The sequence below is a fragment of the Balaenoptera acutorostrata genome, chromosome 9 (genome assembly GCF_949987535.1).
Source record: "Balaenoptera acutorostrata chromosome 9, mBalAcu1.1, whole genome shotgun sequence".
Taxonomy (NCBI): domain Eukaryota; kingdom Metazoa; phylum Chordata; class Mammalia; order Artiodactyla; family Balaenopteridae; genus Balaenoptera; species Balaenoptera acutorostrata.
The window spans coordinates 15,079,923-15,104,085 of record NC_080072.1 but is presented as its reverse complement, the minus strand read 5'-3'; the positions used below and the strand labels follow the sequence as shown (position 1 = coordinate 15,104,085).

The 24,163-nt window shown below is 53.2% G+C and overlaps 1 protein-coding gene and 1 long non-coding RNA gene across 5 annotated transcripts in view; one reads left to right on the top strand and one right to left on the bottom strand.

Moving 5' to 3' along the window:
* CREB3L1 (cAMP responsive element binding protein 3 like 1) overlaps positions 1-24,163 on the top strand; it is a 35,729-nt gene that overhangs the window by 683 nt on the left and 10,883 nt on the right. For both annotated transcript variants that reach the window (XM_057553243.1, XM_007181140.2), the window contains exons 2-3: positions 18,717-18,945; positions 22,010-22,194. In XM_057553243.1, the coding sequence (XP_057409226.1) occupies positions 18,717-18,945; positions 22,010-22,194 (414 nt within the window). The remainder of the gene's footprint in view (positions 1-18,716; positions 18,946-22,009; positions 22,195-24,163) is intronic.
* Positions 1,561-14,588, bottom strand: LOC114237845 (uncharacterized). Of its 3 annotated transcripts, none has more exons than XR_009009292.1 (5): positions 14,532-14,588; positions 11,910-12,022; positions 10,459-10,516; positions 6,303-6,534; positions 1,561-1,705 (listed from the first exon to the last, which is right to left on the bottom strand). It is a non-coding gene; the product is annotated as an uncharacterized LOC114237845 (long non-coding RNA). The 3 variants fall into 3 exon arrangements; XR_009009293.1 differs by having other exon boundaries at positions 14,459-14,547; XR_003623318.2 differs by lacking the exon at positions 6,303-6,534.

Here is a 24,163-nt window from a genome sequence, read left to right as displayed (position 1 = left end):
TGGGCAGAAGTGGGGGAGGGGGCTCGGTGCAGGGTCCCCTTGAGAGACATGTGCTTAGAGCTCTGAGATTTGGTGACTAGATCCCTCGACACCCCTAGACCCCGAACCTGGAGCCTCTGAGCTTGCGCCCGTGCACGGTCCTCCTGGAGGCTCCGTCCATGGATACACTGGCCTCGGCCTTCCAGGGGAAGGGAACGTCGAGGAGTCGGGGCCATAGGATCCTCTGATACGACCTCAAGAAACACCAATTCTGCCCCCACCCAAGTCTTCTAATCGTCCTCCACCCACCCTGGGGTTCCGGGACCAGACTGGGAGCAAATTGGCGGCGCCCTTTCCTGCGCCCCCTTTAAGACCTCAGTGGCTCTGCGTCTGGTTCTCCGCTGGGGGGCGCACAGGGGAGTGTTCGAGGGCCAGAGACCAGACACCCCTTGGGGGCCAGAGCCAGACCCGGGTTTTGAGCCAGACCCGGAAATATAGGGGTGCTGCCGTGGCCTCCCCAGGAAGTCAGGCCAGAGATCCCCCAGGGAGGGACCTGACCCTCAACTGGTCAGGGCAGCACAGGGTGATCGCTCAGAAGGAGGGAGGTCTTTCTCTAGGTCTGTTTCTCGGTCCCTTATGTCTCCCTGACTGTCTCTCTCTCCCTGTGGCTTCGTGACTGTCTCTGTCTCCGGGCTTGTCCTTCTCTTTCTCTTCCCCTCCCTCCCTAAGGAAACGTGGCTTCTTTCTTCTTCCCTCCCTCCCTCTCTCAGGCTCAGCCCTAAGGCCCTGGGGGGAGGGGGGGAGGGGCTCGGTAATGGGAGAAAATCTTTGGGTTCAGAAGGGCCTGCCAGGTTGAAATGTGGGCTGCTTGGGGGATCTGGGGGGATTCCCCCACCCCATGCAGTGACCTGCCAGGCTCTCCCTCTCTCCCCCCCACCCCACCCCGCGCGCGCGCACGCGCGCGCGCGCGCACACACACACACACACACACACACACACACACACACACACACACAGTGATCATCTCAAGGGTCTCTATTTGCTGGCCTCTAACTCCTGGGCCTAAGATAAACCTGGCAGACAAGAGCCAAGTGCACTGAGACTTAAAGGATTGGGCATCTTGGACTTCCACCTAAACTGTTCCAGGCTGCTGGTGGGGAACAAGGCCAGGGACAGGAACCTGAGTCAGGGAGGCATGGGGTGAGTGGTCTCCCAGTCCTCCATTAGGCAGTAGATCCAGGTCACCCTGCTCTCTAGGAAGGCCCCTGGTTCCAGTCAGAGAGAGCACACTCCTGCAGACAAGCCGAGGGGAAGAGGGGAGAGGGCTTGAACCAGTAGTGGGGGCACCTGGGCTCTAGTCCTCCCTCTGCTTCTGCCTCTGCCTGTGAGCCTGGGCCGTGCAAGCAGCTTTCCTCCCCGGGCCTGTTTCCTTGTCTATAAAATGGGAAGAGGTTGGATCATTCTTTCTAAGGATGGTCTGGCACAGATCCTAGGAATGAAGTAGCAGGGATCTGGGGTTCCATACGCCCCTCCTGGAGTTGGTAACAGATACTGGTCAGAGGGAGGGAGTTTGCTGCAGCGTGTACCTTTATTGGTAGAGCCCCCCTGTGAGGTTCCCTCAGCCTTCAGCAGCTCTGAGTTGGACTTTCTTCTGAATGAACTCAGCCGCCTACAGCCTCTTCCTGCTGCTCCATTCAGCCTTGCATCCCCAGCTGCTCATCTGGGCCTTGGTCCAGCACAGGAAAGGAGGCATGATCATGATCAGACAGTGGTATCCAGTACTGGGCCTGGGGAGGGACAGCCCTGCTGGGAAAGCTCCTTATCTCGGGCCTAAGCAAGGCCAGGTGAGGCAGGGGGAGAGGAAAGAATTTCTAAGAGGAAAGAAAACTCCTGGGCTGGGAATCAGGAAATTTGGTTCTAGCTGTGCTTCTGCCACCAGCCAGCTGGGCAGCTCAAACAAGTGACTTTTATTCCTGTGGGCCTTGGATTCCTCATCTGAAAAATGGAGATATAGAAGCTTCCCCATAGTGTTATTATAAAGATTTAGTGAGAAAATTAATTAAAGATTAATGCAGGACGATGCCTGCCAGGTAAGTTTCCATAGTTAACATGCTCTGGAGACTAGATGGGGTAGTGGTAAGGAATACTATGGTAGGAGTTGCTTTGTGACCCTGAGCAGGTCACCTTCCTTCTCTGGTGCCTCCGTCGTTTAGATGTCTAAGGTCCCTCCCAGCTGGGACCCCATACCAACCCCATCCCCAGCTCCCTCTTCATTCTGCATGAGGATAGGAAAGTGTTTCCAGGGTTAAAGATGGAAAGGGGTGAAGTCTGTGTGCTTCTCAGTCTGAAAGATGGAGGGTAGGTTATTCACTATCTTTCTTTAAAATCCAGATAAAGGCCATAAAGTCACGGTGGAAACCGTGTGTGCTCTGTTACTCTGTACAAAAGGCAAAAATCAAAAAGGATGCTTACCCTGAACACAACTGTGTAAGAAATATGCAATCTCTTGGACAGAGACAGGAGAATGAGTTGCATACTTTGTATAAGCCATGTGTGCTTGGAGGTGGCCAGGGGTGCTGTATTTTTCCTTCTGTGAGGATACCTTCATCCTATTGCAATCTTGTCTGTGTGATTCTCAGAGACATCCCTCGGAAGGAGCTGCCCTTCCTGCCAGGTGAGGGGGCTTCTCCCATCCCCTCCCCACTCTCCCACAGTTCCTGATGTGGCCTCCCTAGAGCCCTCTTCCCTTGGACCCTGTGACCCCTCAGCCCCTGGGCAGGTATGAGAGAGGGCCTGGTGCTCAGAGAACTGGGATAAAGGACCAGAGGGAGAACAGGTCATGTCTCCAGAGAGAGACACTAGGTCCGTCCTCTGGCTCAGGGGAAAGGATGACTCTGGTTTCTCTAGAGGGAAATAGCTTTGGATCCCAGAGAAGCCCCAGCTGGGAGGGTGTGGGGAGGAGGAGAAGGAGGAAGAGGAGTTCTGTTGTCTCAGAGGGGCACAGCAGGAAGCTGCAAGGATGTTTGCCCAGCACATTCATTCACCTCCCAGCAGCTGGGGAGGCCAGGTGTGGGAATGACCAGGACCGGGGACCAGCCCACAGGAAGCGGGGTGGTGAGGGCTAAACCTGATCACTGCTCCCCAGGCCCCCAGCCTGCCCTCTCCTGAGCTGAGTGGGGAAGCAGAGAACCACTACCATTACTACTTCCACCACCCCAGCCTTTGGGGGATTTAGGGAGATTAGAGAAGTATGTGCATTTGGGTGTTCCTATGTCTGTGTGTGGGCCTTTAACAGCCCTTAAAAGGGGAGGGGTGCGAGCGCATGTGCGTGTGTTTCTCTTTAAATTCTCACCAACAGGAAAGAGGACCCAAGGGCCAAGGCACTCTGGTCTCCAAGTAGAATCCACTACAAAAGAACTAATAGAGAAAAACTAATGGAGGAACCCAAATCTCAGGGCTCCCCTTCAGGAAGGGAGATGGCCCCAGACACCTCCTTCTCCTCTAAAACACTAAGTTTGTTTTGGGCAGCTTTTTATTTTGTTTTTGCTCCCCCCACTAGGATGTGAGCTCCTTGAGGGCAGGCGTTTAACTGTCTTGTTCATTGCTGTATCCCCAGTGCCCAGTACAGTGCTTGGCACAGAGGAGGCTTCAACCAACCATTGCTGAATGAATCCTTTTTCCCTAACCCTCAGGCCAGGCCCCACATTTTTGAAGGAAGAGGAAAAAGGATGCTCTCTACTCCCAGCCATCAGGGTCCTGCAGCCCACACTGTCTCTGAAATTCAGGAAGGTTTCCAATGAGTTATCATTGCCTTGAGTCATCCCTACCCTTGGCACAGACCCCCACAGCCCCTGGTGTAGGACAGTCTACAGCTGACAGATGCACAGCAGATTTGAACTTGTGGCTTAGGCTTCACCCTTGAGCACCTGTTGGCTCTAGGGCTTCCATCTTCCCCAGTTTCCCCTTGTTCAGTTCACTGGGACTCCTGGATCCACACTCACCCAGCTTAAAACTAAGTCTTTGCTAGTCCTGCCACAGGGCCTTTGCACATGCTATTCCTGACATCTAGAATGCTTTCCAGTTCTCTCCATCCCATCTTACTCAGTTCAAAGGAAGCCTCGTTAGAGAAGCCTCCCCAACCACCTCAAGTGGGACCCCCTATTGTTTTGTTTCAGTCCGTTGTTGTTGTAGCTGTTGTTGTTGTTCTGGCCGTGCCGCACAGCATGGGGGATCTCAGTTCCCCAACCAGGGATCAAACCCTATGCCCTCTGCAGTGGAAGCGTGGAGTCTTAACCACTGGACCGCCAGGGAAGTCCCTGTTTCAGTCCTTTGATTTCTTCATAGCTCATATCTCAATTTGCTATTATTTTATCGGCTTATTGTCCACTTCCTCTGTGAGAAAGCAAGTTCCCTAAGAACAGAGACCATGTCAGTTGTGTTCATTGCCAGAGACCTAGCACAGTACCGTGGCACAAAATAGGTGCTTAGCATAGTAAAACTCAACCATAACACAAGCTGAGTCCAAAATTTTCAATCATATAAAATGTGGAGTTATGTTATTGTAGGATCAATGAAAAGTGGTATTTTTCAGTTGGTCTGTACTATCACAAAAAGCACAAAAATAAAGATTGTGAAACCTTAGTGCATGCAGCAAACCAAACTGAGGAAGTTCCAAAGGAGCACTAGGCAGTTACTTCTTTACCAGCCCCACAAAGATAAGAGTTTTTCCCACCTTTATTTGAGATGGGTCCCAGGCATAGGACAGAAGCCAAGTTTTGGTCACATTGTAGTGTACTTTGCTCTATTTCAAGGATTTACTGTATTTGTAGAGAAAATGACTTCAGACTCCCTTATAGGCAGTCCCTATAAGGGAAGGGGAGACTGTTTTTAAAAAGACAGGCCTGAGTGTTCAAGAAGTGTACTGATAATTCCAGAAGGGGCCCTGGATTCTCAGGTTCTGGCCCAGCCAGCCCTGAGGGTGATGCGGACTGGATCCCACAAAAATGCTGCCTGTGCCCCCATCTGCTGTGAGGTCCCTCCGGCTTCCCTGGACCAGCCGGGAATTCGCTTGGTTATTTTTCAATACATACATCCGTCCTTTAACAACTGGGAACTAAAGGAGTGCCAGTGCTGGTCACTGTGCAGAATGACCTCCAGCCACTCACAGCCCAATGAGAGAGACAGAGAGGGAAGCAGACAGAGCAGTACTGCGGGGCGCCATGATGGAGCAGGGCATGATGGGAGCCCGAAGAGGAGCCTCCAGCCGGGCTGGAGGTCATGGAAGGTTCTCAGAGGAGGTGACCTCCCCACCCTCCCTCTCCAATATCCCCATCCCTATTGGCAAAGGAGTTATTGGAAGGCATTTCAGCAGGGAGGACTGGGGCCGTGTCCCTTTTACTGAGCCTGTTATATAAGCATCATTGGCCCCTGTGCAGATGAGAAAACTGACACTTACAGAGGAGGGGACATCTAAATGCTGTTCTCGGGACAGGGTCCCATGGAGTCAAGGAGGAGAAATCACCATCTTCTCTCCCGCTCTTGTTCTGGTTTGGACTTTGCCCTCCAGGGCAGGAACGTTTGGGATCTCAGATATCAGAGGGGCCCCGCCTTCACGCTCACCCACTCCCATCCTTAGGGCACCATGGATGCCTAGAGCTTTAAGGGCAGAGCCAGCACCTGTTGCCTGGCCTGTCAGAGGAGAGACCGCACATCCCATCCCCTGCCCTCTCCTCATCCTCACTCTAGGATGCCACTCCCCGGCCCACCTGGGAACTTGGACCTTTGCTCTCTGCAGTTCCCAGGACTCCCCAGGAGGGTCTGTTTATGTCTGGCCTGGCCACTGTGCCAGGAGAGGGGAGGATGAAGGCCAGCCCCGCTTTGTGTCTTCCCTTCCCCATACAATGTGCCTCCTGCAAGTCCTGGTACCAAGGCCCTCTCAGAGCATCCCTCTGTGGGACCTGGCTTGCTCTTGAACCTCCCTCAAGAAACCAGCTCCAGATGCTGGAGAACAGGCTGTTCTTCTGGAAGTCTCAGCGCTCCAGGGGGCAGGATGGAGGAAGAAGATTTGGGTGGGGTTAAGTCAAGACCATGAGCATTGCTCTGGCTGGGACACGAAGTAACCCGCTTCAGCAGGCAGAGTAAATGGTAGAACTGGGAAGCAGGACTGGGGAGCAGGACTGGGCAGAAGGTAGGCATGAGTAAGTCTGGTTCTGGGGAAGCTGGGAGGGGCAAGATACAGCCCAGGACTCTGACCATTAGAGAAAATAGATCAAGGGTGATTTCCTTGGAACGTCAAAATCCTGATCCTTATGACCTGGACGTACCACATCATGAGCGAGGCCAGCTTGACAACTGGAGGAATATTGGGCTTCTCTGCTGCCGGGTTGAAGGTGCCTCTTCTCCCAACTCCCGGGACAGAACCCTCACTGCGGCTTCCTTGGCCCTTGGCTCTTGGCCCAGGAGCCATTTCACCCATCACAGAGAGGCTGACACATCTGGGCTGGGCTGTGTGGTCTGACAGAACAGCTGGACAGCAGCAGCTGTCCCCCTCTTCTCCTTCCAAAAGAATAACAAAAATGAAAGCAGCAGTGGAGTAAGGCAGGCTCTTCAGGCCCTCACGGAGAGCCAGGAGGCAGTTTGAAAGCAGCAATTGAGGGGACTTACTGGGGAGGCAGACAGGCCCAAGCCTTTTCCCATGTGTTCCCCGCTGCCTAGAATGTTTTCACCTCTCCTCACCTCATCTCCCTAACTCTCTGTGTGACCTTGGGCAAATCACTTCCCCTTTCTGGGCCTTGGTTTCCTCATTGCTGAACTAGACTGAGAGTTCTTTGAGGGCAGGGAGTGTCAGGCAATTGTTTTTAATCTATTCACTAGTTATAGCTATAGTGACTGGGTGCTCAGGAAATGTTTATTTATTGAATAGATGGAAGGAAGGAGTGAGAAGCGGTGATGGATGGATGAACGAGTGGGTGGATGGGTAATGGGAGAAAGGACACTTCCACACTTCCAGTTTTGATGGTACTTTTCTTTTTTTAGGTGGATTTTATTTATTTATCAAGTAGTGAATCTTAACCTAAATCCTACATCTACCTTTCACTCTATCATGATGGCCTTTTCTTTTTTTTTTTTTTTAATTTTTATTGGAGTATAGTTGATTTACAATGTTGTGCTAGTTTCAGGTGTACAACAAAGTGAATCAGTCATATATATATATATAATCTCCATTCTTTTTCAGATTCTTTTCCCATATAGGTTATTACAGAATATTGAGTAGAGTTCCCTGTGCTATACAGTATGTCCTTGTTAGTTATCTGTTTTATATATAGTAGTGTGTATATGTTAATCCCAATCTCCTAATTATGATGGCCTTTTCTATTATGAAATATATCGTACACATAAGAGAATATATATAATGCATGTATATGAATTACAAAGTGTAATAAAATGGATACCTGGGTACTCACTACCCAGCTAAAGAAATCGACCCAGCTCTCAATATCCTGGGCTCTCAAAGTTGCATGAGCTTGGGGAAAAGTTGAGCTGTAGACTCTAAATCCATTCCACTCTGGGCAGATTCTGAACAGAAATTCTCCTGAGACCTGGTGTCTATTCCCAGACCCCACCTGACCAGACAGCAAGTCCACAGGTCAGATGGCAGATACCTCGACAAGCGCTGGGGAGCCAAGCCATAGCTGAGGTGGGGTGGGGTGACCATTAGTGGTCGGTTTTAGCCCTGCCCAGACCTGGGAGCAAATCCTAGCTCTCACCACTTGTCATCTGTGTGAGCTTGGACAGGTGCCTTAACCTCTCTGAGCTTATTTTCCTCATCCATTAAGTAAGGATGACTGTAGCACACAGGGTTCTTACAAGGACTCAGTTAGATAACTCTTGCAGAGAGCCTAGCACAGTGCATGGCCCACGGCAAGCCCTCTATAAACAGTAGTTGTTGCTGCTGCTGTTTTTATTCTGATTGTTGCTGTCACTGCCCGAAAGGATGGTCCTCAGCATTGGACTGCCCTTGGAGGAATGTCCCATCTTCGTCCCTTTGTTGACCCGTAATCATAGGGATTTTATTTGCCTACCTGTCGGACCTCTCTGGAGCTGAAAGGCTGTTTTCTTTGGGTAAAGGCAAAAGACCCCAGGCCTCTTCTCAGGGCTGTCTTTCTGGGCATCAGGAGAGGGATGACCAGGGATGAGCAAACCTGGGGCCCCAGGTGAGGACCCAGTGCCTGGAATGGGGGCCCATATTTTGTATCTGGCCCTGTACTAGGTGCTGGGATGGGACAGCAGGAAATTGATCATTATTCCTTCAACATCCAGTGTTGTCATGTGTGCTTAAGAGCACAAGCTCTGCAATCAGAGCTTGGGTTCAAATCCTGGCTCAGCCACTTGCTAACTAAATAAACTGGGTAAGCTACTTAACTTCTCTGTGCCTCAGTTTCCTTAACCATTCAATGGCAGTACTAATAGTACCTACCTGATCTTCTGAAACTTAAATCAGGTACTACACGGAAGGAACTAGAACAGTGCCTGGCATATAAATATTAGCTATTATTGTTATTAGGTATACTGTATGCCAGTCCCTGTGTGAAGCCCTGCAGAGGGTTCGAGGATGAAATCCATCCTATATCCTACCCTCAAGGTGGTTAAAGTTTAGAAGGAGAGATGGGTCCCATTGTGGATAATTAGAGTTCAAGGCATGATATTAACCAGTGGCCTATGAATGCTACAGTGGTATAAGACGGAGAGGACTCTTCCAGCTGGGTGATCAAGGAAGGCTTCCTGGAGGAAGCAGCACTGAGTTGGGCCTTAAAGGATGATAGGAGTTAGAATGAGGAGATAAAAGGCAAAGGCCTTCCAGGCACAGGGAATGGTACAAGCAAAGGCCCTGCAGCCATGGAGCTTACAGCAGGTTTAAGGAACTGGGAGCAGTCATCCAATGAGGCTGGAGGGAAAGGAAAGATGAGGGGTTCCAGCTATAATGGAAAGTTGAGATCAATTTGTGACAAACCTTGAATGCTGTGCTTAGGAGCTGGGAGTTTTTTCAGCAGGCAGAAGGGAGCCAGTGATAGTTCTCAATGATAGCTCTGGGCTGGACAGGGCAGTGGTCCCAACTCCCCTGAACCGTCTCAGTGCTAGGAGGTCTAGAGTCCATTAGGGCATCCCAGCTGTCAGCCTGTCTGGATGATCAGGGCCTCTCCCCCAAGACAGCATTGTGGGCCCCTCTCTGTGCCCAGAGCAGCCCGAGGCAGCAACTGACCCCAGGTCCCTTCTCTCCTCTGATTTCTACCCCCTGCCCTGATGTCACTGTCACACTGGCCAGGAGTACCAGTTCCCTTCTGGCTCTCTCATCCCCAGCACTTGGGGCCAGGCTGGCCTGGGGAGGCCCAAGGCAACTCCACCCTTGCAGAGACACAAGCTGTCCCTCTTTGGGGCTGAGAGCTCCAGTCTGAACCATGTCCTGCCTCCTGGCCCAACCCCAAGACCCTAATGGAGTTCCCTCACCCCCTCAGGACCCTCCACTATCAGGCAAAGCATGTCCCCATTGATCCCAGCGGCCTAGAAGGATCTGAGCCCTCCTTCTGAGCCCAGCCCAGCTTGGCACCTCCTCTCCTTGGCCCTCCCACCCATCAACTGGGACAAGATACCCAAAGCCCCTTTCATCATCCTCCCGGAGAAGAGGCCCAACCCTGCCCTCTACCACCCCAAAGCCTTCACCCCTTTCTCTCCCAGGGCTGCAAATCAGTTCCACATTTGGGATCTGGCAGGCACTATCTGCTCAGAACTTACCCCTCCCAGTTAGCTCAGGCTTCCATCTACCCCCCCCCCCCACAACCCGTCATAGTCAGACCAGGGGGTCTGCAGAAGGGGAAGGGCTCTTGCCTCTGGTGACCCCTTCAGAGGTCTGAGAGGGAGCTGGACTGTGGCAAGGAACCAGAGGGACAGCGGAACGAGCCTCTCCCAGGGAGAGATGAAAGAGGAAGGGTAGGGGGTGGGGCAGAGGCAGAGCTTGAGCAAGCATATGAGGGGATGAGGGCTTGGGGGTGGTGAGGGAAGGAGTGAGGTGGTTCCCAGCTCAGCACATTCCTGAGACATCTGGACGTGCTGGAAGGGCCCCAGCTGGCCTGCATGGCTCTGGCTCCAGCTCCTCTGCTCTGTGATGTCAGGACCCAGCATTTCCCCCTCCTCTCATAGTCCCACTGGCCTGGGCTCCACCTGGGGGCTGAGGTGGATCCTCAGCCTGGGGTCTCCTCCCTGGACCTCTCACCCCCAGTGAGCAAGAAGCCCCTGGGGCAGTGGAGGAAAAGCCTGAGTCAGAGGAGGGCCCGGGCCTGATGCAGGAGGCAGCCATGGAAGACCCAGGGGTTTGCCCATGCGACTGACTCAAGGAGATTCCTCCTTTGGGCTGGTGCCTGCCCCCTCCCTTCTCCTTGGAAGGGAGATGGAGACAGAGGAAAGACTCTGAGAATGGCTGCTTACCTTGAGCTGTGTGATCCTGGGCAAGTCCATTCCTTCCCTTGGCTCTCAGTTTTCCTCTCTGTAATCATAATGATAATAATAATAATAATAATAATAGCTACATTTGAAAAGAGCCTTCTATGTGTCTTGCATTGTACAAAGCTCTTTACAAATGTTGTCTCATTTAACCCTCACAGCAACCTCACAGGTGGCGTAGATATAAGTACCCCTATTTCATAGCTGAGACAGAGGCTCAGAAAGGTTAAGTAACTTGCCCAAGGCTACACAGTAGGCAGCAGAGCCAGGATTAGAACTGGATCTGTCTGCCTCTCTTGCTTATAACCATTGAACTACATTGCTTCTACCAGTGAAAGGGGATGGACCTAATGATGCCAGAATTCCTTTCAGCTCTAAAATTGTAATGATTTCTTTTGGCTATCGTGGGGCTCTTCAAGAAGGGCAGGGGCAGGCATTAGTCACATACTGGGTGGGGGAAGGAGGGCAGAGTCAGATGGCTTTGAAGCATCAGGTCAAGAATCTTTGGAGGTCCCCTCCTGGGAGCCCCAGAGAAGTCCAAACCCCAGGGGCTGGAGTCACAGCCTGATCCCCAGCCGAGCCCAGGGGTCCCACACCTTCCCTGAAGGAAGGGAGTAAATAAGGAGAGAGAATGCAACTTCTTCCAAAAATAAAACCTGAGGACAACTCAGACAGGCCCGGGACCGCTGAGGAAGCCAGAGGCCGAATGCTGAGTGCACAGAGGAGAGGGAAGAGGCCAAGGGAATTCCAGCCAGAGCCTGGTGGCAGGCTCCAGCCCAAGAGGGCCTTCCAGCTGGCCAGGGGCCGGAAGAGCAGCTCGGCCGGTTGGCCACTGGGCTCCATTTATACTCTCGGACCTGGCCTAACCCTGGGGACAGTTCCTCTAGAGCTGAGTTGGGGGCTGTGGTCCCCAGGTACCTGTTCTGGCTGGGGCTTAAGAGCAAAATGACCTTGGGAAAGAACAACCCAGAGAATGGGTACAACAGGCCCCACCAGGGAGGAGCTGAGGGAAGGCTTCCAGGCGCATGGAAACTGCCTGGAGCAGAAGCAAGCTGGCATCAGAGCGGAATTCAGGGCAGTCACTCCTGGAGGCTCAGCTGTAGAAAAAAAGGCCTCAGTCCATTTGCTCATTGGCACATTCCTTCATTAGCCCACTCATTCAGTCACTCAGTCACTCAGCAAAGAGCTGAGCACCTACCATGTGCTGGGACCAGTGCTAGGCTTTGGAGACAAAGATGAGAATTGGACACAGCAAGACACAGAGGTGACATGGCTGGATCATTTCGGGCTATACTAAGGAAGTTGGAAACTGTCCTGGGGCAGAGGAAGTCATTAGTGGATAGTGAGCAGGGGAGTCACATAGTCATATTTATGTTAGAAAATCCCAAAGTGGAGAATGTTCTGGAGACAGATCAGAGTTCAAGCCTTGGACCTACCTTCATAAATGGGTGGTCACACCACTAGTCAGGAAGCCCTTTGGGAGCAGGAACTGGGCTTTGTTCATCTCTGTATCCACAGGGTTGGGCACACAGTAGGTCCTCAGTAAACACTGAACAAATGCATGAGTGATGAATAAGTGGATGGGACTAGATGCCCTTATTCTCCAGAGGCCCCCAGCGCCAGCCCTGGCACTCAGTCTCCAGTGTCCTGAGCTGTCCCACAGGGATCCTCCGGCTACTGCCTATGGACCAACATCTCCAGCAGCCAGACCCTGGGCTGCTGTGCCCTCAGCGGTGCCAGTCACAGCTAATCCCAGCCCTGGGCGGCGGCACTAACTGCCATCGCTTCCTCCTGCCCAGACAGTACCTGGCACCCACCCCATGGTTGAGCCACAGCACATGGGCCGCCTGGTCAGAAGATGCCAGGGGCTGGCTGGGAACCTGTAGGCCAGCTCTTCACTTTCCTGAGGGACCTGTGGTCCGGCCAGGGAAGGGCTACCACAGTGTCAGGAGGGGGAAATGGAGAGCCAGACTAACAGGGCTGGGGGCTGCAGAGACTGTGGACCCTGCTCTGCGCAGCGGCAGCCTGTGGTTGTCACCAGCCTGCCATTTCCTCTCCCACTTCTTTTCTCCAGCACACAGGCACAGAAAAGCTCAATCACCACGGTACTCTTCCTCCAGTCCCAGCCCTCACCGTCCCAGCCCCAGGCAAGCCCGGGACTCCCAATGCTCCCTGGCTGGGGGGTCACATGACTCAGGCACGTGGCTTGGCACAGTCAGCATTCAGTGCTGTGGTGTTGTGAGATGTTGTGTGTGTTTGTGTGAGAGTGTGCATGCCCATGTCTGTGACCGTGACTGTCTGGGGTAACTGCATGTATGTGTGTGTGTGTGCACACATGGGAGTCTGTGTCTGTCTGATCACATCTGAGGAGTGTTTCCTTTTTGGGTCTGTGTCAGTGCCTGCCAGTGTCAGCCTATGTGAGCCCAGAGTGTGTATGTGCATTAGTATCTGTGCCAGGCTGTATAGGGAACAGTCTGAATGTGTCTAAATGTGGGGATCTTATGTTGTGTGGTGTCAGGGAGATGGTGTTTCCCTGTGTAAGAAAGAACCTCACAGCCCACGTCTGTGTACCATGTGCACACACACACACACACACAGGGAAGCATTTCTGCTTATTTGGACTTGGGCTCTGTGGTGAAGAGTTCGGTAGGGGGAAAATATGAAACCTCAGCAGCCGCCTTCCCCGGGCCTGTGGGGAATGGGGGATGAGAGTGAGGTTGGAGGCTGGAACAATGTGCTTCCCTTCACCCCTGTGCCCTGCCAGGAAGGCTCAGGGAGGGGCTGGCTCCAGGGATGAGGAAAACTGGCTCCATCCCTTCACAGTCCCCAGAGATGCCAGAGCAGAGGAAAAGAGGCCACTTTCTGAGGACTAGTCCACTTCACCCTATGCCTGCCACCCCTGCCTCAGTAGGAACACAGACTATGTTGGGGAATGGATGGGGAAACAGGCCTAGAGAGGAGACACCACTTGCCCCTGCCCAGGTCTCACAGCACAGATGGATCTTGAACTGGGGTCTCCTGAGTCTGAGTCTAGGGCCTTTTTTCCTTCATAGGACAGCCTTCCAGTCTAGCTCTGGGAAGATGCCTGCATCTCCCCCTATCCCCAAATGACTGGATGGTGATGCTTAAGGACTCGGAGGACCACTGGGTACCCAGGGGCCCACCTCCCTTCCCCAAGGCCCTCCCTGCTCTCTCTTGACCCTACCCCTCACCCCTCACCGCCACACACAGGGAACAACAGTGACTCAGGCTGGTGGCCCTTCAGCTAGAAATGGGGGCAATTTTCTAGTGACCACGAGGCAAGTAACCGTCCCGGAATGTATGGGTCAGTGGAGGGGGGGAGCCTAACCTGCGGGGGAGGGGAAGGGGAAATGTGAGAGGACTCTCCTCCCATCGCTCCCCAGAGCTCACTCTCTCGGAAGGAATGTCCGGGCTCGGCATTCCCCCCACTCCTTATCCCACAGCTCAGCCTGGACCCACTCCGGCCTCCTCCCTCCTTTCCCCAAACACAGACTGAATCAGCCTGGACCGGGGGAGGGGGAGAAGCCCGGGATGGGGGTGCAGGCACCGAGGGGTAGGGGTCAGAGAGAAGGGGGCGCTCTCAGGCTGCGGCAGGTGGGGGAACCTCTTCCCCACACACACCCTCAGGTGACAGCCGCGCCCCCAGAGCTTTTCCTTCTCTCTGCATCGACCCCCAGGGAGGAATTAGGGGAGGCGAACTGAGAGGAGCCTCAGACGGCGCTATTACCGCCCAGGAGTGTCCCACCTCCTCCTACCTGGGACAGAGACCCCGCTGCCCTATCAATGCGCCCAAGGTAGGATTATTCGAGGAGGGAAGGAAGGAGCTGAGCTGGAAGAGCCGCGAAGGAACTTAAGAACTGGGGCCTGGCCTCCCCTCTGTCTTCACTTCCTCGGGCTCCCGGTGCGGGGTCGAGGCCACGCAGCTGATAAGGGTCTTAGGGCACCATAGAACTGCCAGGCGCACCTGAAAGCTCAAAGGGGCCGTCTCTGCCTCTGCCCCAGGTGCAGAAAGGGACACAAGACAAACACACTCTAACCTTGCACAGCCCGCGCCTTCGGCGGAGGCCGCGAACCCTCCCCCGCGCGAGCCGTGCCCTCCTCCCGCCCCCTCCCCGCGGCTCCAGCGGCGGGCGTCTCGCAGCCTCCTCCCATTGGCCACGACCTCCTCAGATCCGACCAATGAGCATGCTGGGTTCCGGCGCGGGGCGGCCCCCCGAGCGCCGGCGTTTAACCTCTCGTGGGCCACGCGGGGCCGAATGGACACGCTCCTTCTTTAAACTTAAAGGGTCGGCGACTGAGACCCGGCTCCGGGAGGAGATGCTCCGGAGGGGGAGGGGTGCGCGGGGCTGAGAGCCCGAGAGCTCGGGACCTGTCCTCCAAGAGAGGGGAGCCGGCGCCGGCTGCGCGTGGCAGCCGAGAAGGAGCTTATATTGGCAAGACTGTTGGAAAAAGTCTTCAACAAGGAGGGAAACAAATCATAATATTTCCTTCTCTGGCTTCCCACCCCAGTTGCTTGGAAAGGCACCCCCGGTAGAACGCTCACCCCCAGTAGAACCCTATCCCCCTCAGAACGTTGACTCCCTGCCGTCTATAGAATCCTGCCTCCCACCCCCAATCATTTTCCATCAGGTAGTCTGAAACCTGAACTTTTATGTGTGTGAACTGGAGAAAGAGCTGGGTGTGGTTTTGGGGGGTGGGAGAAGGGACAAGGGGCCTTGCTGAAGCTGAGGAGGCCTGAGATCTCCAGAGGGGGCTTTCCAGGGTTGGGGGGAGGGTGGGTACAGAGGAAGAAGAGAGGACAGGAAGGAGAAGTTGCTCCACATTCCTGTGCAGCCCCAGAGCTGCGGATAACCCCTCCCTCAGCATCACCAGCTCACTGTGTGACCCTGGTAGATCCCTCTCTGGACCTCAGTTTCCTCATTAGCAAGTGGGGAGAGGGGGCGTGGACCATGGGCTTTCTCAGGTCCCTTCTGCCTCTAAATTGATGGTATAAACCAGCCATAACTGGGCTGCTCTGAGAGGCCAGACACCAGATAGAAATAGGGCTCAAAGCTCTCTAAAGGGAGGCCCTCTGGCACGGTCGCATGAGCAGGAGGTGGACCTGGGGTGATGGGACATCCCACCGTGGCCCCCAGAGGTCCACCCAGCACACAGGGAAGCCCTGAGCAAGGAGTACTGGGTTCTCTGAGTGTCCCCCACCCCCAATCCGCCTGCCCTTTGGCCGCCCTCCCCTTCCACTTGGCTCCCACCCTCTGGAAGCTCTGTCCTGCTGGGCCTTTGCTGCTGTCTCCAGCAGGTGGGGTGGGACTGCTCACAAAGCGGGGACCAACTGATCTCCCTCAGCAGGTGCCTGCGGGCACCCCAAAAGGGGTCTCTGAGAAGGACCTGGCTCATCTGCCTGGAATCCTTTAGGGACCCCGGCCCAGACTGGAGGAAGCTTCTCTCCTCTCCCAGGCCCGGGGAAAGGGCTTGGCAAACCCTTATCGCCTGAGAAGCAGCTGCCGGAGAAATACCTTAGCAGCTGACTCACTAGGCTCTTCACAACCCCCTCCCACTGGGCCTCACACCAGGCCTTTGAGAGACCCTGAGAGAGAGAGAGACAGACAGACAGACAGAGAGACAGAGGGAGGGAGAGGGCGCCCCCAGCAGACTCTGCTGAGGGGTGTAGCTAGCACAGTCCGGACTGTGGCTGGCTAGGTGGCTGGGGGGCATTGCACCCTGTAAATGGCCTTCGGCTGGGATCACAGTCTTGGAGACTTGTTCAGCCTCTGACTTCCTGGTACTGCCTCACCCCAGGCTTTGATGGACGAATGACATACTGATGGCGTTGCCCTCTGGGGTACAAGGCCCTGTCCCTCCACCAATAGCTGTTGAGTGTCTATCCTGGGCCAGGGGATGGGACCCAGCAGGTGAACAAGTCCAGACCCTACTACCTCAGGGAGTTCACAGTCTGACAGACAGGCAATTCCCTATCAGGGGAATGTCTGCTGCCATTGGGGGAGGACTGGGGTGTGACTGGGGTTGTGGATGCTTCCCTGCTTTCCTTGGCTCCCTGAGCCTCGGTTTCCCTACCTGTCAAATATAGATATGCAACTTCCTTGTCTCCTTGGGTAATTATGAGGATTAGATAAGACAATGCGTATGAAAGCACTTCAGAAAGTTAAAACCGCAAGAAAAGCGTAGGATAGGGATGGTAAGTTCTGACAAGCTGGGGAGAGGAGAGAGTACTTAAGACGATGGGTTTCTGAACTCATTTTATCATGGATTCTCTGATCCATGCTTTGTTTGGGGGGAGGACCAAGCCACCTCCCTGCATTGGCTCCAGGCTCCGTTCACCTCAGGCCCAGAGTTAGGCTTTTGATAATAACAATGGCTAACAGTTATTGAGCACTCACTGCATTCTAGGCCCTGTTCTCAGTGTTACATGTGTTTGCTGTATAGATATATACATATGTTATTTGTATACATGTGTTATATGTATTTCCTCATTTTATCCTCATAATCCTATGAGGGTAGCATTAAGCACCTAACAAATATTTGATCCTCATTACAACACTGTGAGGTAGGAACTATTATTTCCCCCTTACAGATGAGGAAACTGAGACCCAGAGAAGTGAAGTAAACTTAGCAAGGAGTGAGCTAGGAGTCAAAAGAAAGCTTATCTGCAGAGCTTGGGCTCATCCCCTGCCCCCCACACACAGATGCTCATGTGGCTCTGAATCTTATTCTCAGACAGAGGGCTTTTCTGCTCATCCCTTCCAGACTAGGACAGGCTCCAAGTATTCCAGGCCAGAAAGCCAACAACTCCGGACTCCAGAAGTCAGTCCTTACCCACTCTCCAGGTGGGACCCCAGGGCCAGAAGCAAAGCCCCAACAAATTCATTCAGTCAGTAAAAAATGAATGAACAGGGAGCTCCCCTGGCGGTTCAGTGGTTAAGACTCTGTGCTTCCACTGCAGGGGGCGCAGGTTCAATCCCTGGTCAGGGAACTAAGATCCCACATGCTGTGTGGTGCGGCCAGAAAAAAAAAAGAATTAACAACATTTCCTTACATATTTATAATTCTTTAGAGAGAAAAGACAAGCACCTCCTATGTGCCAGCCACTGGATGCTTTACTAATAAGAGGTTTGTTGAGTAACTACTATGTACCAGGGACTATTCTAAGTGCTTGACATGCATTAACTTGTTTAATCTTCACAATAACCCTAGCAGATAGGAACTATTATCATCCCCACTGTACAAAGGAGGAAATGAAACATAGAGACATTAATCAACTTTCCCAGGATCGTGGAGCCCAATATTTTTCAGACTATTTTGTTTCTGAGAAATATATTTTACGTCCTTCCCAAGAACATACAGACACACACATACACAAAACTGAGATTTAAAAAATCTACCAAGTATTTAACTTCCCTATGTGCACTCTGATATTTTTCTACTCTATTTTATTCTGTTTTCTTTTTTCTTAAATTCTGGTCGTGACCTACTAAATTGATTTCACAACCCATTAATGAGTCACCACCCACAGTTTGAACGGCACTGAGTCATAGCTAGGAGCATCAGGGCCAGGATTCAAATCCAAATGATATGGCTCTGGAGCCTAATCTCTTGGTATAAAGAATGGCTGGGAAAAGGGAGACACTGGAGGCATGCGGACAAGTGGGGACTGTACTAATGAGGGGGGCAGAGTCCTCAATAATCTCACCACCTTGCATTCCAGCAAAAGAGAATACAAAAGTCACTGATATTGCCTTTGGAATGCAAACTTGCTGGCATAGATGCACTTATTCTTTAGTACTTAGTCCTCCCATGAAGGAAGTAGGGTGGACTGAGAAACAGACTTGGGCAATCTAAGTGATTTGACCAAGGTCACAGAGCCAGCACTAAAGCCCTGTGTCCTATCGCCTGGATTCTTTCACACCATCCAGGACTCACCCTTGAGGATACTGACGGAGAGGCTAGAGACAGCGGTGGAGGTGGTGGTGGCAGTAATGTGATGACGGGGTGACAGTAGTGATAGAAATGATAATAGTTGGTATGATGATGTGGACCGGGGGGAAGCTGGTGGTGGTGGTGGTGGTATTAATGATGGAGGGAAGAGTAATGGGGAGGTTGCGGGGACAGCGGTGGTGGTGGCAGGGCTGGTGGCAGCACCAGAGCAGCATCTGCGCCCCCCTTTCCAGGGTGAGCTGACTCTCTCCTCTCCCCTCCCCCTTTGTTAGCACTTCCCTGAGCACCTGGACCACTTTGGAGAGAACATGGAGGACTTCTCCAACGACCTGTTCAGCAGTTTCTTTGATGACCCCGTGCTGGACGAGAAGAGCCCTCTACTGGACATGGAACTGGACTCCCCCACGCCGGGCATCCAGGCCGAGCACAGCTACTCCCTGAGTGGTGACTCGGCACCTCAGAGCCCCATTGTGCCCATCAAGACGGAGGACACCACCCAAGGTAAGAAGGGGTGGCGGAGCCCAGGGTACCAGACCCGAGGAGGGACACCAGACCTGAGGGGGCTCCCACAAAAACCTCTCAGGGGAGCCCCCCGCCTTTTTGTTCTTCCGCAAGTCAGACCCAGAAAGGCACTTCTCAAGAGGGTCTTTGGCTGACTTAGGTCAGTGATGTGCAAAGGGTGGGTCCCAGACCAGGGGCAGCACCTGGGAACTTGTTAGAAATGCAGATTCTCAGGTCCCACCCAGACCTGCTGGATCGGAAACCCTGTGGGGAGGATCCAGCCTTCCAGGTGATTCTGATGCATGCTTAGGTCTGGGAACCAGCCTTAGATGGAACAGCCTGGGGGGAAGGGAGGATTAAACAATAAATGTGGACAAGTCACCAAGACTCTAGAACCTTACCACCTCCTCACACTGTGATGTCCTCTGAGATGTTACCTGGGCGAAACACCTGCACCCTATTTTTTTTTTTTTTTTTTTTTTTTGCCACATCACACGGATCTCAGGATCTCAGTTCCCCGACCAGGGATCGAACCCGGGCCCCGGCAGTGAAAGCCCGGAATCCTAACCACTAGGCCACCAGGGAACTCCCCTGCACCCTACTTTTATTGCCAAAGGTAGGGTTCTCTAAAGCTCTCCTCTCCCCCACCTCCCTCCCTTTTAAGCAAAGGGCCCTTTGAGTTTTTCCTCTCAGGTGATCAACATTTGAGGACTCCAGACTGTGCCCCACCTAGAAATGGTCTCTTTAGGCATTTCCTCATATGGCTCCATCATATTTGGACACATGTCTTAGCCTTGATAAGCCTCAGTTTCTTCATCTACAAATGGGAATAACAATAAACATTTCTATAGCACTCTCCAGTTTACAAAGTACCTTCGTGTTATTATCTCATTTGTTTCTCACAGCTCACAGGTGAGGTCAGGATCACTTTTATCATACTCCCCGTTTGATAAGGAAAATGAGACTTCGGGAAAGCTGAGTTGTTTCGGTTACGCACACAGTCAATGCAGAGCGGGAACTTGGGAGCAAGCAGGCCCCCTGATTCTAAACCTCACACCCATGCCACCACCACACTTGCCAGCCTTAAGGGGCACTAAAGGGTACTGGCTTTGGTGTGCATCCTGGTGCCTCAACCGGCTGCTGTGTGATCTTTAACAAGTTGCTTAACCTCTCTGGACCTCGGTTTCCTCAATTACAAAATGAAGACACTAGGTATCTTGAGAATTCTGGCCAGGATTAAAAATATATATATGAAAAGTACCCAGCTCAGTCAGTGCCCAGCACATTTCATATATGTGTGTGTGTGTGTGTGTGTGTGTGTGTGTGTGTGTATAAAATTAGTGACTATTTCCTAGTGACTTTTAGTGTATAAAAGTCCTATTAAAACTATTGTGTCTAGAACCATGAACAGGGTTCTTATTCCTCTTTCCCTTTGGAGGACAATGGTCTTGAGTGAGTATTTTAATCTTCTCAACTATTAAATGGGCAGAATAGCAGTGCCCGCCGCCAGGGTTGGTGGGAGGAATACACAAATTCATATGCAGCAAGAGCTTAGAATTAGACTAAGTGCAAGAAGTGTGAGCTGCTTCTGAGGGTCTTTGAGATTCCCCAGGGGCAGAGACGGGACTTTGTACCCGGCCCCCATCCAGCTGCTTGAGGGCAGGGACACCTTCTGGGGCTTTAAGTTGCTCCAGGGCTCGTGGCTATGGAGGTCTCAACTTCCCTGTGTGCCCTGGCCTCAGCCCAGCCTCTGGAGGTCACCTCGATGAGGTGTCAGGCCCCAGCCTGGGGAAGGGTAGCATGTGGGGTGGACAGCCTCCCAGCCCGGCAACTCCTCACCACCCCAAGTCTATTTTTAGAGCAGTTTGTCTGTGGGTCCTTTGCAGGGGGCAGCTTCCCGGAGGCCGGCGGGCTGGCCCTGTAATTTGGGAAGATTGTGGGTGTTCTTGGAGCCCAGGGGCAGCCTGCAGCCCAGAACTGAGGCCCTCAGCCTCCCAGCAGGGCAGGGCCTAGCCTCTGAGGTGGGATCAGGCAGCTGCTGACCCTTCTCTCCACCCACAGTGGGTTCCAAAGGCTAGAGTCCCCTCTAGCCCACCCATGCTGGCTCCTCAGACCTCTGCCTCACCAGAGCCAGGTGCTGGGGCCACCAGGGGCAGGACTGACGCCGAGTGGCACCCATCAGGAAAAGGGGGGATGCCCAGCAGCCCTGTGACCCAGGTGAGGCCAGGAGGCCCACGAGGTGGATGCTGCCCTGGGAAACCTGAGCATCACCCCTCACGCCCCACATGCCCCCCCAGGCACCAGGTCCTGTGGATTCTTCCTTCTAAATTTGTCTCCAGTATGTTCCTTCCTCTCCATCCCCACTGCCACTGCCTTAGCATGTGCCTCACCTTCTCTCGCTGGACAATTTCAACAGCCTCCTGCGGGTCTCCCTGCTTCGCTCTGCCGGGCCAGTCTGCACACACAGGCAGAATGATCTTTTTCAACATTACAAATCTGAGCATGCTTAAAACTCTTCAGTGCCTCACTGTTACCTTTAGGACAAAGTCGCAGCTCCAAGGCCATGCCATCCCTGCTGGCCTCTCTGACCCCACCTGCTCCTTCCCTTTGCGTTCTAACTGCACTAAACTGCTCGTGACTCTCACCAGATCCCCAGCACCTAGCACGGTGCTCAGCAGATGTTTACTGAATAACAATAATTGTATTCACAATAGCTGCCATTTATTGAACATTTACTTCTTGTCAGGTACTTTTACAGATGAGGAAGCTAAGGCTCAGAGAGGTTAAGCAACTTACCTAAAGTCACACAGCCAGTCAGGAGGGCTCTGTTGTCCAAGCCCACTCTGTAAACTGCTGAATGAAGAAGATGCCCCACCTCTTCTGGCCCCAGCCCACTCAGCCCTCCTACCTCACAAGCGCCGCCCCCTGCCCTTTTCCACCTGCCTCCTGGTATATCCTAGCATCTCTCCACAGTCCTGTCCAGAGCAGCTCCAAGGGGCCAGGAGAGGGGCTGAGCCCTCTGCTCTAGGAGTCCCCTGAGCCTGGGTCCTGCCCCCTTCCCTAGATGTGGAACACGGAGCGTGGGTGCTGGGACACAAACTGTGCTCCGTCATGGTGAAGCAGGAGCAGAGCCCGGAGCTGCCCGTGGACCCTCTGGCTGCCTCCTCAGCCATGGCTGCCGCTGCTGCCATGGCCACCACCCCGCTGCTGGGCCTCAGCCCCCTGACCAGGCTGCCCATCCCCCACCAGGTGAGCCTGGGGACTGTTAGTAGGGGCTGAGGGAGGGAGGAGGGATGATGGGTCTCTGTGGGAAGGGCAATCCAAAGCCCTGTGCACACAGGGGCTCTGTGAACAGGGAGCAATGTGACCCTCAGGACTGAGAGTCGGAACTCCCAGACCAGGCGCCTGCCCATCCCTTGGGCCATCCCTTCACCATCCTAGAACGGGCTCAAACCACAGCACACTCGGAATAAGCTGGGGCCCTCACTGTGTGCAGAAGAAAGATGACAGGGACCCAGGTAGGGCGGGGCATCAGGGGCCCAGTCCAGGGTCTCAGGGAAGGAGACAGCCTAGGCCACTTAATTTTCTCAAAGTGTCTGGATTTTTAAAAAGGAAGAAACACCTAAATGGAAATATAAAAATTATGCCATATTTCAATTGTTTATATTCATGAGGTGAATATTTTTAACCCACACCCTCATGCCAGCCCTCACCCCCGTGAATGTATAGATAAGAGCAGTCGGCTATAAATCCAAAGTTGACATCCCAGACCCCTGGCTCCTGGGAGAGGCCCTGACTGGGTCCCAGCTCTGCTCTCACTTGTGCTCTGGGCATGTTGCCTTCCCTGTTTTTTCCTCAGCTTCCTTCTCTGTAAAATGGGAGCATGAACTACTGCTAAGGGGGTCCTACCCCTGAGTCTACAGCATGAGGGTTACCTTGAAATCCCTAGAGTCAAGGTTTGGCTGGCACTGCCCCCTGCTGGCCACGCAGCTCACCTGATCAAAATGTACGGGACCAAAAGTGAGAGAAGTCAGCCCCTCCTACTCCACCAGGGACCTGAGGATTCAGGGTTGGCTGCAAATGGGGAGGATCTTTTGGGACCACCTCTAGGGCTGGCTCTGCGACGACTCAGCCCTCGCCATAGCAGGAAGGGAAGGCATGACGGCAGCGGCAGCCAGGGTCTTGGATGCTGGGCTCATGCCTCAGAGAAGGAAACTGAGGCGGAAGGGGTTAAGCAACTTGCCCCACATTGCACAGTCAGAAGCAATGGAGCTGCATTCCAAACTCAGCCGCCAGACCCAGGAGCCCACACTTTCCACTCTAGTGAGGCCGCGACCCCCTAGTGGAAGGCACAGGAACCAGGAGCTGGTATGACAATGATGAACGTGTGACCCACATGAGAGCTGTCACCCTATTGCGTCGCAGTCCCTTCATCTGTCACTTGAGGCCTGAGCTGGGATGTAGACCAGGGAATCTCCAAGGTCCCTGCCAGCCTTAACCTCCTGGGATTCTTACTCACCTGCCTAAATTCGGGATTCTGGGTGGTCCCACCCACGATATCATGACCTCTCTGCTGGCTGCAGACCTGGAGAGGAGAGATGGCCCTGAAATCGAACACCCAACACAGTGCCTTCTCAAAGAGAACACCCCTTGTATGTGTGTTGGTCCTCGTGTGTAGGAAGCCATGCCTGTTGATGTCCTTTCTGGAACAGCAAGTTGGGATGGCATAAAGAAATAGGAATGCATGTTTATTTAAAGCATTAATCTAATTCTATCAGTCCCTTGCTTAAAAACCCATTAGGGGCTCCTCATTGTTTCAAACTTCTTTGTCTGGATTCTACTCACCCCCTCCCCACACCCTCCCCCCAGATCTTCTGGTCTTGTTTCTCACCACTCCACCTCTGACACACACCCCTACACTCTGGACACCCTTAATACTTGCAGTTTCCAGATCTAGCTGTGCTCTGTCTGGCCTCTGTGCCTTTGCAGATGCTTTTCCCTCTTCTTGGAATGCCTCTCCCCTCATCTACGTCCTGCCCCATCCTTTATCTGGAATACTCCTATTTATACATCAGGACTCAAACTTCAGCTGCTCAGGGAGCTTTCTCTGGGCCCCCAGCCAGTTAATGCCTCCTTCGTCTGTGCTGTTGTTACCACTCATTGAACAACTACGATCTGCCAGACATTACCTCCCGTCCTCATGGCAACCCACACGGGC